The 12,176-nt window shown below is 49.9% G+C and overlaps 6 protein-coding genes across 6 annotated transcripts; 2 read left to right on the forward strand and 4 right to left on the reverse strand.

Moving 5' to 3' along the window:
- Positions 1–98: 98 nt before the first annotated feature.
- Positions 99–1,003, reverse strand: N7503_000050 (1-(5-phosphoribosyl)-5- ((5-phosphoribosylamino)methylideneamino)imidazole-4-carboxamide isomerase HIS6; the record flags this gene model as incomplete). Its single annotated transcript, XM_057059611.1, has 3 exons — positions 99–382; positions 435–621; positions 704–1,003. 3 exons carry the CDS (start codon positions 1,001–1,003, stop codon positions 99–101), a joined length of 771 nt encoding a protein of 256 aa, XP_056926534.1.
- A 361-nt stretch (positions 1,004–1,364) lies between these two features.
- Positions 1,365–2,059, forward strand: N7503_000051 (cytochrome b5-like heme/steroid binding domain-containing protein; the record flags this gene model as incomplete). The annotated part of the gene is made up of 4 exons (XM_057059612.1): positions 1,365–1,377; positions 1,441–1,465; positions 1,528–1,765; positions 1,829–2,059. The coding sequence occupies 4 exons, from the start codon at positions 1,365–1,367 to the stop codon at positions 2,057–2,059; spliced, it is 507 nt and encodes a 168-aa protein (XP_056926535.1).
- A 1,296-nt stretch (positions 2,060–3,355) lies between these two features.
- N7503_000052 (electron-transferring-flavoprotein dehydrogenase) lies at positions 3,356–5,391 on the forward strand (the record flags this gene model as incomplete). The annotated part of the gene is made up of 3 exons (XM_057059613.1): positions 3,356–3,644; positions 3,718–5,236; positions 5,292–5,391. The coding sequence occupies 3 exons, from the start codon at positions 3,356–3,358 to the stop codon at positions 5,389–5,391; spliced, it is 1,908 nt and encodes a 635-aa protein (XP_056926536.1).
- Positions 5,392–5,758: 367 nt separating this feature from the next.
- N7503_000053 (IFRD domain-containing protein) lies at positions 5,759–7,360 on the reverse strand (the record flags this gene model as incomplete). Its single annotated transcript, XM_057059614.1, has 2 exons — positions 5,759–6,998; positions 7,170–7,360. 2 exons carry the CDS (start codon positions 7,358–7,360, stop codon positions 5,759–5,761), a joined length of 1,431 nt encoding a protein of 476 aa, XP_056926537.1.
- Positions 7,361–7,960: 600 nt separating this feature from the next.
- Positions 7,961–8,637, reverse strand: N7503_000054 (uncharacterized protein; the record flags this gene model as incomplete). The annotated part of the gene is made up of 2 exons (XM_057059615.1): positions 7,961–8,093; positions 8,159–8,637. The coding sequence occupies 2 exons, from the start codon at positions 8,635–8,637 to the stop codon at positions 7,961–7,963; spliced, it is 612 nt and encodes a 203-aa protein (XP_056926538.1).
- A 35-nt stretch (positions 8,638–8,672) lies between these two features.
- Positions 8,673–9,065, reverse strand: N7503_000055 (Aminoglycoside phosphotransferase; the record flags this gene model as incomplete). Its single annotated transcript, XM_057059616.1, has 1 exon — positions 8,673–9,065. The coding sequence occupies one exon, from the start codon at positions 9,063–9,065 to the stop codon at positions 8,673–8,675; it is 393 nt and encodes a 130-aa protein (XP_056926539.1).
- Positions 9,066–12,176: the final 3,111 nt, after the last annotated feature.

Below are 12,176 nucleotides of genomic sequence, written 5' to 3' on the forward strand. Positions count from 1 at the left end.
AAGCCGACATTCTATGTTTATTGCAATGGAACCAAGTCATTCTGTTTATTGAAATGAGATAGAATTCTAACTTTGAGGTTGTCATTAATTCAATTGACTCAGTGGGTCTCATTCCACTTAATGCATTCATCGAATGTGACTCCGGAGCCGCCAAAGATATCCAAGGCACTCCCGATGGTCAAGTCCACTTTGCCATTGCTGCTAACATGGACTTTCTCCAGATCCTCAATGCTCCGAGCACCACCTGCATAGGTGACGGGAATGGTGCACCATTCGGCCAATTTTGAAACCAGTTCCTCGTCTACACCCTGCTGCAAACCCTCTACGTCCGCAGCATGAATCAAAAACTCGGAGCAGTAGGGCTCCAGGAAGGCGATAGATTCTATCGATTCATCAGTACAACAAGCCCGAGTCTTCGCATTCACAAGTCGTACCGGCGGTAATCTCCATCTCAGTAATGGTCTGCCAACGGTCCATTGCCACAAACCATGTGTTATCTTTTCGGCGACAACTTAGGTCCAAGACCAGCTTGGACTTGTCACCACCTAGTGCTGCAAGGACGGATTGGAGGCGTTCGAGCGAGAATTTGCCAGACGGGAAGAGGAAAGATGTGATGATCACCTAAAACCATAGTGAAATGGACATGGTCAGACATTGGGAGTTCAATGGTGCTATAGATTGTTGCAACGTGGGGAGAACTCACCTTCTCTGCACCTTGGTCAATCCAATATTGTGCATTCTGATCTGTGATACTTCCAGCAACTTGTAATCCATCTTTCCATGTGCTTAATGACTCCTTCGCAGCATCGTCATTACCCGGACCAAGCTTTACCACATGTCCTCCGCGCAAATTGTGCTTTTGGTATAATCCCGCATAGTGGCTGGCTGGAAGCTTCGACACGTAGTTGGTCTTGAGATCCCCAGCCACGTCGCTGAGGGTGCCACCCACAATCTGCTTGACCTGCCCCGAGTGCAGGTCAATGCAAGGTCTGAATTTCGTCATTGTCGCAAGTTGGTCGAGGTTGCAAGTTGCTTTCATCGCTCGACGAGGGGCTTATCGTCTTATCGCACGTGATCTGATCGCGGAATAAGTTCCTCCGTGATCAACCAATCAATGACTTTGCTTTTCCATAAACATCACACTTTGTGCTTTGTAAACTTGCCGCGACAGCCATAAATATCAATTCAAATATTCAGTAGGTACTTGTATGTTTTAATAGGACTTTGTTCTGCGTGAATCACCAGTAAGCATCACGTGGGGGCGGGGAAGCCGATGTCATTGATCTCCGCAAAACCCGAACCATTTCCCTTCAACCACTACTCTTTCATCACTTTACTCGCGCAAATCCTCTGCTTCATCCACAATGACCATTGCTGGTACTGACATCCTGATTGCATAATCCTAAAGCGAATTTTGCTGACTTACAGGGGGATTTCCAGAGGACTCCGCGCCCCAGGCCGAAGTGTTAGTGATCTCCCCGGCTAATACCTCCCTAAATGACGCACAGCTAATCTAGTCGCAAATAGTATGTCGATCGCCTCCCCAATCAATCTCATCTTCGCCTCGCTCTTCATAGTGCTGGTGTACTGGCACTTCCGCCCCAAGCAAGCGATCGAGCTCCCGCGCGGGCCGCCCCCAACGGTCTTCCGTGTCTACACCCCCAAAACGCTGATCGAGTTCAACGGCGAGAATGAGAAGCCTGTCTACCTGGCTGTGCGCGGTCGTGTATTTGACGTGAGCCCCGGCAGGAACTTCTACGGACCGGTAGGTGGATGTGTGAGGACGCAGGGTCTTCGAGTCCCCAAGGCTGACATGTGACGGTTGCAGGGTGGTCCCTACGAGAACTTCGCGGGTCGGGATGCGTCCCGCGGATTGGCTCACCAGAGCTTCGATGAGGAAATGCTGACCAAGGACTTGTCGGCCCCTCTGGATGAGCTGAAGGACCTAGATGCGGATCAGCTGGAGAATCTCCAATCTTGGGAGGACCGGTTCAATGAAAAGTATCTGGTTGTGGGAAAGCTGGTTGCCGAAGGTGACCCTGAGGCCCCCAAGTCTTGATCTATGGGGACGATGTCCTCGCTTGGCTTACGATTCGACCACAATATTATTTGGGGAGATTATGCCATGAGCACAATGTTCGGGATTTTAATTGAAAATGTATTTGCATTGCAATCGCAATCGCGATTTGAGACTTATATACGCTTGATGGAGCGTTCCAGCGCTACTTTAGGATTAATCGATTTTGAGAGGCTACCTGTACTACATCGTACCTTGAAATTGTAGCTATAAGATCGTACATATTTCACGCAAGAGATCAAGTCCTTTGTTCCCTTACCACAGAACATTTAGAAATCGAATTCCATCTTAGGAAGTAGGTATCTTACATAGCTTGAGTACCTTTATCCGGCGTTGTATCCTAGCGATACAAGTGGATTTGACAACTTTATTTCCCCGATGCTCGGATGGTACCGCACGCTAGCCAATTTTGGGAATTTGAGGGGAGAGAACATGCTCCATTGCTTTCAAGGTTATTCCACTTCTACACGTCTATGAGTTACCTAGTGCTGAGCTTCTCGGGGAATCCTGGTCCTAGATAAGACATCAACTACAGCCTATTGTATGCCTACACCAGTGGACACCGCCTACTCCAACAGGGCCCTACGGCAGAATCATCACATAAGCAAAGCTGTTCGCCGAAATCGGCCGGGGGTTGACCCCGGATCAGAACCAAGCGAATCAAAGCGTAGTAATATGTAAGATATTGGAGTTCTCATGGTCCTTCGATTCTCAAAGCTATCTGACTAGACGATGTGTAAATACTGCCAGGTCTACTACGTACCGTCGAAGTAATGCTATATTCATCAAATTGATGGTTTCTGGTCTGAAAGCGGCATTTTTCGGCGTTAATTCCGCACTCCTATTCTCCACGTCATTCCCGGGTTTCTTGGGTGAACATCTGATCGCATGATCTAGCTGTTCCAGTAGATCTACTATGCTGTAGGGAGATTTCACTGAAATGTTTCACGAAGAAAATAAGGCATCACGAGCATGTACGGACGATCATAACTGCATTCTATACAGCCGCACTCGGCGAGCCGGATGGGCGGGGAATTGCCAATCACACTCGCTGTGATTGGTGGAACGGCAACCTTGCTGGGCCTCGGGTAGGCGGTTTTCGGCGTTTCCAGCGAAAACCCTAGACCAAAAGCTACTCGGCTATTGAAGGTGCTGAGACTTGACATAAGCTTCGAGAGTTAGCATTTAACTCAAATGGTCATGCCCTGCACCTATAGCTGATTTGTCCTCCAACCGCCCATACTTACCCTTACCCGCCTCTTCGTCTTACCGTTCGCGATGGCGTCCAGGAGCGCCATCTTGCCTCTGTTGAGGCGCGAGATGCGATCTTCCATTCGAATCGCACGAGCTGCCCCCTCCGTCTCTTCCGCCCTCGCTTCTTCAGCTCGCTCAGCTCGTCTCTTCTCGACCTCCGACCGCCGTGTCGTCCGGACAACATTTACCTCTCCCCAGACCCGTGCCTTTTCCCAGTCAGTAACACGGAGATTCACCGACGAGAACGGCAATTTTGATCCCCGCAAATTGGACCGCGAGTATGACGAGGTGGATGTATGCATTGTGGGCGGTGGTATGTGGCGATCTTCACATGGTGATCACATGGCATTCAGTTCCCGCTCTAACACGTAACCGGAATTCGATAGGTCCCGCCGGTCTTGCTGCTGCCATCAAATTGAAAAAACTCGCGAACGAAGCTGGCAATGAGGATTTCCGCGTTATCCTATTGGAGAAGGCCGGTGAGATTGGTTCTCATATTGTGTCCGGCAATGTTCTCCAGCCGACCGCCATGAACGAGCTCTTCCCAGACTGGTTGTCCGAAGACAACCCCTCGCGCTTCACAGGCGCAACCCCCGCCAAGGGCGAAAAGATGCGATATCTCACCAAGAACGGATCATACCCGCTTCCGGTCCCACCGCAGATGCACAATGACGGCAATTATATCCTCAGTTTGAGTGAGTTGACACAGTGGCTAGGCGAGAGAGCAGAGGAAGTGGGCGTGGAGGTCTACCCCGGTTTCGCCGCCAGCGAAATGGTCTACAAGCCCGACGGGTCCGTGAAGGGTGTGGCCACCAACGACCTGGGTTTGGACCGTGAGGGCAAGGCCAAGGACACCTTTGAACGGGGAATGGAATTCCACGCCCGAGTCACATTGCTGGCAGAGGGTTGCCATGGAAGTTTGACAAAGCAGGTGATCAAGAAATATGATCTACGACGGAACAGCGAGAACCAGACATACGGCCTGGGTATTAAGGAAATCTGGGAGATTCAGCCGGAGAAGTTCCGCTCCGGAGAGATCATCCACTCGATGGGATACCCGTTGCCCAAGGATACCTACGGTGGTGCTTGGATGTACCACTTTGGCGATAATATGGTCAGCATTGGTCTAGTGGTTGGTTTGGATTACCCTAACCCGTGGCTGTCACCGTACGGGGAGTTTCAGAAGATGAAACACCACCCCATGTTCAAGGACGTTCTCGAAGGCGGCAAGTGCATCTCATACGGTGCCCGCGCACTCAATGAAGGTGGTTTCCAATCTATCCCCAAGTGCGCGTTCCCTGGAGGAGCCCTGATCGGTGATACCGCTGGATTTCTGAACGTCCCCAAGATCAAGGGTACGCACACCGCGATGAAGTCAGGTATGCTGGCCGCCGAGGCCGCATTCTCCGCTCTAAAGGGCGAAGACAAGGGCACAGTCTTCCTGTTCGACTACGAGCAAGCTCTCCGGGATTCGTCCATCTGGAAGGAGCTATACGAAGTACGCAACATTCGTCCTTCTTTCAACAGCCCCCTTGGCTTCTTCGGTGGACTACTCTACTCCGGACTGGAGGCCTATATTTTCAAGGGCCGCGTGCCCTGGACTCTCAGCCACCACGGTACTGATGCTGAGGCTACCAAGCCCGCCTCGCAATACAACAAGATTGAATACCCTAAGCCCGACGGCGAGATCAGCTTCGACATTCTAACTAGCGTCAGCCGCACGGGTACCAACCACGAGGAGGACCAGCCGGTGCACCTTCAGGTGGAGGACTGGGATAAGCACAAGGATCTGGCATGGCCCGTATACAAGGGTATCGAGAACCGATTCTGTCCTGCTGGAGTCTACGAGTACGTCGAGGACCCTAGCAAGGAGCACGGAGTCCGATTCCAGATCAACTCGCAAAAGTAAGTCTTCATCCCCTTGGCCTACTTTGGACCTCTTTCTAACCGGATGATCTAGCTGTATCCACTGCAAGACATGCGATATTAAGGTTCCCACTCAAGACATTAATTGGCAGACCCCTCAGGGTGGGGAGGGACCCAAGTATATGATGACATAAGTTGGTTCGAACGGAGTTTTAGGATGATGCATTGGATCCCGGGGGTATTTGCCAAACTGTATTGTACATATCTAAGAATACCAAAAAGAGAAAGCGTTCTACTGTTCTAGCTTATAATTAGAGTCATTCTGGGTACTTATAATTCCACAGGCAACTACTCATACGCTGTTCTACTACAGGTTATGGAGGATTATACTAACTTAGAGAATTTATGTGCATGGACAATGCAAACAGTATACAGAACGCTTATTTAACATTGCGACTCTAACCGGGTAACAATAGGTGGCAATATCATCATCATGAGCATCGTGAAATGTACTGAACGAGTTTTTGTAAACGATTGAAACGCAGAAAAAAAAGACAAAGTTTAGTCTTCATCATCGGAATCTTGTGCAGTCCATCGTCGAGAGTTCCGCATCTTTGCTGCCTTCTTCGCGCTTTGTCGATCGGCCGTTCCATGGCTGGATTCGGCGCTTCGTAGCATTACAGGCAAATTGTTGAGAACAGCACGATTGCCCTGGTAATAGTGCTCAGTGAAGCCACCCTGGAGGATTCGGCGTAGTGCCGTCAAGCGAGTCCACTTCCACCACCGATCGATACTCATGACGCCGTGCCGACCAATCTTGACCGACAAAGTGCTACCGTAGTGTCGGTTTGTGTCTTGGTTGATAGCCATATTGTAACGAGGTCCACGGCGCGGGTTCTCAACGGTGGTGAGTATCGAGGCGAAGTTACTGTGGAGAGATTTCTTATCGCGCTTGCTGATTGTCTTGGAGTGCACATGTGCCAGAGCTTGCAATTGACGCTCTAATTCCGGGGTGTTATGGTAGGCGTTATAACGCTTGACGAGCTTTGGTCCGTTGGTAGCAGTTTCATGCTCGTCGCTATCTTCTTCGCTATCCTCGTCCTCGTCATCGTCGTCTTCTTGTGGGGTGTAGCTCTTCTCATAGAGTAAGGCGATGTTCTCACCCGCTGCAATCTGTACTGCCGAATCGCTGCTTTCGAGCTGATCCATGAGGATCTGTACTGATTCTTCGCTCTCTTCTTCGAAGTCTTCTATCTCAGCTGCCAGGAATCCCCAAGCCTGCAATGCTGCCGTCACGCTGAGTGGGTCATCTGCCGCATTGATTGATTGCCCATCAGAGGCGACAATATCCAGGAGGAAGGTCATTTGGTCGAGGATGCCATCTTCACCTGCACCACCGAAGATAGTACACGCAGCGAGAGACTGGATGGCCGCAGCTTTGACGGCATTGGAAGACGAGTCCTGAATTGCGCGAGTCAAAAGTGGTTCGGTATTTTCAAAGACCTTATCGTCACTGGCTGTGATGGCAAGCAGCTCGATCGCACGCAGTGCCAGGGTCACCTCTCGAACAGAGTCCGACCGAACACTCTTGGAAAACGCAGCCAGTAGATCAGAAACTGACGCGTAGATCTCTTCCACCGCATAATGGTATTTGGTGAGCCGGCAGAAGGCTGCTAGGGCCTCCTCACGACCCTGCACACTGGAACGCTTGCGGTCGAGTATTTCTTGAATCCGATCGGCGAGTTCTTGGGGCCAATCTACATTATCTTGCTCAGGATTCTCGTCGTCCAGTGAGCCGATGCTATATGGTTCACTCAGTTAGTAAAGTAGCCTTTATGTTTGCTCAAAAAAAGCCCTCGACGGCAGTGACATCATCCCGCCACTAAGTGGGACTGTGGGGATAACTCGAAATGCCCACAGATGGAAAAAAAAAAAGAGATGGAACGAGAAATAAGGACGAGTGAGGGCTTACCTCATAGCTGTTTCATCAGAAAGATATCCTGCATCTTCATCGTCGGATGGCTGCCTGCTTGCAGCTCGCGAAGACTGGCGTGAAGTCTGCTTGGAACTAGCGCGAGAGGTGGCCCTGGACGCTTCACGGGAGGCTGCTTTGCGGGATGTGGTCTTGCCGCTCTCGAAGATCTGGCGACGAAGATCAGGCATGATGGGTTTGGTGAAGGGAGGTTTCAAGTTTTAAAAAAAAGTTGGTAGTTCTCAGGATTTGTGTGGAGTGTGGAGAGAAAGAGAAATAGATCTATCCTATAGGAATGGAGCTCTGATAAAATGAAATTTCGAGGTTTAGAAGGTAAAATAGCATATCGTCTTGCAGGACAAACATGGATGAAATCTTTACAAAAACCGAATGAAGAGGAAAAGAACCGCGACGTCATGGGATGAGATGAGTAATCACTGGCACGGGACTGGAAAACGCGTGGATGCCCGAGAGTGTATGCCTGAAGAATAGGGCCACAAACACCCAGCACCATTCACGACTAAAGTTCATCGAGAAATAAACGTAAGGCTATTGAAAATTCTTCACCCGTTGGAAACACGCGACTTTACAGGAAAATTCATAATGATCTGAATATGAAAGGTTTGCCGCTTATTTTGAGCTAGAAACACGTTAGAATCATCGAATTATATAGCAGGCCCATCTGAGCCTGGTTTTTGCAGCCTTTTATGGGTATGCAGATCTAAAGTTGAAAATCAAGGGTATCATGTTTGTTCCAAACATTTTCATCATCTATCCCCGGTCACCCCTTTTCAGATTGGCTCCAGGCCAACCAAATTTGTGATAGTGGCCAGTAGTTTCCGACGCGCATCAAACTCTGTCGCCTCGTCGCGATTTCGATAATATTGTAAGGTGATCTGTGACACCAGCCGATAACATGAATACCTGTAAAGAAAAGAACCATCGTTAGCATATAGAAATGCAAGCACTATGGAGGAATAGACACGGACATTAACAGGCGAATCTCCTCTCCTTTCGTTCTGCACAAAGGTAGACCTGCTCCTTCCAGGACGGCCGGAGTGGGACTCTCAAAGATCTCTGCCATCAAGACATCACCCCAGAAAGCACTGCTGAAGTCCACCACACCAGAAAGTTGATGCGAAACTTCGTCCAGGAGGACATGACATGGTCGGCCAAAGCCGACAACCACAAGACGGGGTAAGGTCACCTCCGCGAGCGCACTAGACAGACGGGCCACCTCGTGGCGAATTTCAGCGTAGGGCAGGTGAATGAAAATGTCCTCGGCATCACGGAGTACACTTTCAAAGAGAGCACAGAATGCCTCTCGCCAGGAGCGCTTTCCCGCGCCTATGGCGACTTGTTGCAAAGAGCCGAAACTGGGAGCCACATTCTGGCCGATGGTGCTAGCTAAAAACCCTAGGTGGCGGTCGATATCGTTTCCTTGCTGGGCATTGATTAGATGTTGCATCTCTGTCAGATTTCGTCCTTTTATATACTGTCGGACTAGATAGGCGGAGCCGAGAAGGGACCCTCGCGGGTCATAATGATAGAGTTGCGGAATGCAAGGATTGGCACTCTGGCCCAGGAGTACCAGGAAACGGGCTTCGGTCTCAAGGAAAAAGCGTTCGTGTCGTAGGAGGGGGTTCCTGGCAGAGGAGAGCCCTTTAAAAGCAGTCGACCACCGTTCGAGAGGGTGAGAAGGCGGAGCGTATGAACTCGAGCATTGATGTTTTGCGACTGTTGCACATGGACTGTAGAGGGAAACAGTAACGAGAGAATGTTATTCAGTTTCTGATATTCATCCACGTCGACTGTCCTTGAATTATGAGGAGTGGCCATGTTGGATCCCCCGGAGGATATAATGGTAGGGCGAGTTGCTACATTGGACAGATGCATGTTGATATGTAGTTGGCAAGAAAAGGAGGTCCTAGACGACTTTATTTCATAAAAGAGGACAAGGCCTCCCACGCTCCGAGGAGATGACCGGCACAAAGTAGGACCCTCAGATTTCACGTCGCTTATCAACCCACAGTAGTACCTGGTCAAAGAGCAAGCAGGGGGATCCACTGGACCGCTATCGTGACATGCCCACGTAACCGTCTGATTTCCAGGGAAAGTGGCCACGGGCCCTTCGCCAAACCGACGCCCTGGTAGGCCCCAGTAGGTTAAGCTACGCGAAATACGGGATGGTGGAGGTACTCGTCTACCAAAGTTCCGAGAAGACTGGGGCATCACCAACTTGCCAATCCTAGACGCAGCGGAAGGACCCGCCATTACAACCTCGGGTGGCTAAGCCAAGTCGGTCATAGCCCATAGAATAGATGAGATGCATGGCCGGTTGGCTAATAGAAATCAAGGGCCTAAAAGCGTAAAAGGCGAAAAAAGAGAAAGAAGGCCGAGACTCTCGCGTAAGGATCCCGCTCTCAGCAATACAGGCATCTGAGCACCGATGTGCCCACCAATCACAGTTGCGTCTTGCCGAATCCCCCCCCCGGGTGGGGCTACCCGTGCGGAGCTAACCAGCACGGCATCACACCGTCCCTGAAAGCCGTAGTTAGCGATGCGTTGAATGGAGTGGAAGGAGGGGCAACTTATAAGAGAAAAAAAAGATGCCGTTTCCTTGCCGAGGCAAAGGAAACGGCTGGTCATTCACACCCACCCTCATAAACGCTGTCATCTAGGTTCCCCCAAAGCCCGATTTGCAACAAAAATCTCTCAGATGTCCCTTGATAGCAGAAGTTTGGTATGATTTTCATCAGTCGCTTCGTTCAATCCGGAAACAGAGACCGAGTCGGAAAAATACCGCACCAGAAGTTAGCATGGACAAGCCAAAGCTTTGATCCTCACACGAGAGAGGCCCCACGCTATCCACTGAATAGTGCTGTATGATCCGACCACAACCGCATCATCAGGAGTGAAGGAAATCGAAGAAACAGAGAGGAAAATATACTTGAAAATCTAGCCAGGACGACTGTGATTAGTTTGAAAAGGTGGTGGATATGGCGAACTTGATGCAGAGCGATTAGGTCAAGGCGAGGCCAAATGAACACGACTCGCAACATCTTCAACCCGGCACAGTTGGAAATAAATCAATATTGGGCGTACGTGTAGGCGCAACGTAATTAATCGAATTGGGGTACGAAATCGTTCGCTCCTCGGGTTGGTGGATCCAGAAAGTTGGAAGAAAAAGCCGCTGCTATCAAGCCAGTCTCTCGTGTGTGGTACAGAACCCTCAGGGACAAGTTTTTGTTTCATTCCAACGCGGGAAGGCGAAGTTATGTATGAAGCGCACAAAGAACATCCTGAAAAAAATCGCTTCCTTCTCCCTTGAGGAGGAACAATGAACAATGCTCATTGTTGAATAGTCGCCGCCCATCAATCAATTTACAAACTACATTGCAAAGAGATGGCTAACACGGGTGGTCTGGATCTTTCAGATAGGGAAAGTAGAATCGGGGTGGCTGGTGCCGGGATTCTAGGGACGTAGTGGCCCTCGAGCCAGGAGCAGATTCGAAGAGGTGAAAAGCAGGGGCAAGATACCCAGGTATCTCCATCGTCAGAGTACGTACGGGACGGCTGATGGTTGACAACGTCGGAGATGCACAAGCGAACAAGCTCGAAAACATTCAACTATCATGGGAAGAAGCATTGCCATCTGGAGCGTGCCAACGGTCTATAATGTGGCTATCACTGCAGACAAATCAAAATGACTTCGCGACGATCCTCACTATGAAAGCTGCCTGGGCAGTATCACGAAGATAAGGATAGATTCCGACGAGGGAGCCATGGTAAATTGCAGCCAGTGAAGCGTGTGTAATAGTGTCCGTCGTGCTCTAGGCGCCGAATCTCTGAACCATTTTAGAAGGATGCCCATGGACATTCGAGACCGGAACGTCGCATAAATCCATCTGTTGTTGATGCTCCCTAAGACAACCTCTCGTGCCGAGGCGTCCGACGTGCTCCACCTGCTTTTTCTCCTTGAAGACCGTCCTCAAACGTACGTTGACCATCCGCCTGCGACCTGCATACTGCCCAGCATTGGAAAACTGACGCCTCGCTCTAGGAACACTGGCATAGTAAACCATCCGGACAGATGAACCGACAAAACTTTGGCATTTCGTTCCGTCAGGATCGATGGAGCTGGTCGTGATCTCGGCATGCAATTCCCGCGAAACTGGTCTCGAAAGACACACACGACTGAGTGGCTGGTTAGGGTGGTTGACCCCAACAGCTCCCACCGAGGTAGGAGCTGTTGGATCAAAAGAGGGTTGGGCTGTACAAAATGCCCTGGGAGGGCAAGAGACTGGACGGCTTGACGCAAGACAATTCCTGAACAAGGTGAATCAACAAGCCTTTGGTTGGGCGAAGATCCCTGAAGAGACCACAATCCATGGTGATCAATTAGTCTGCCACAACCATCATGATATAATAATCTGAGCTGTGTGGAGGGGAAAGTTGGACGTGGCGAGTGTTTATCAAGAGGGAAGAGAAGTTCGCGTTGCCGAGACACTGAAGACGCCAATTCAACGCGTGATCACGTGATACGATGGTACAGGTCGCCACAGCCTTACTGTGCTTGCAGTTTAAAAGCATTGCATCGTTTCTGTTTAGATATGACAGCCTTGAGAGGAACATGTAATGCTCGATTGCTTCTTCTGTCTGCAAAATTACTTTCGCAGTCTGATTTAAATCTAATCTTACCCGTAGCGACCAAGTTTCATTGATCATTTAAGCTGACGGGCACATGGTCACAGTACCTTTCAAACCACCCCATGTTCCACCCCCCTTGTTTAACAGCTTATGCAATAGACCTACAATCAGCCTTGGCTGTGGTCTCACGACGATACTAGTACCTGTACGAAAGCAAATAAAAGTCTTTTCCCTGACGGGATGTATAGCAACTCATTCGTGTCTTGATTCATAACTCAACATGGTGCTGATCTGATCTGATTTGAAATGTTCAGCAATGTTCGTCATTGTTGCCTAGTTATAATCAACAGGATATGC

The sequence above is a fragment of the Penicillium pulvis genome, assembly GCF_028828015.1.
Source record: "Penicillium pulvis strain IBT 33274 chromosome Unknown contig_10_segment0_segment0, whole genome shotgun sequence".
Classification (NCBI taxonomy): Eukaryota; Fungi; Ascomycota; class Eurotiomycetes; order Eurotiales; family Aspergillaceae; genus Penicillium; species Penicillium pulvis.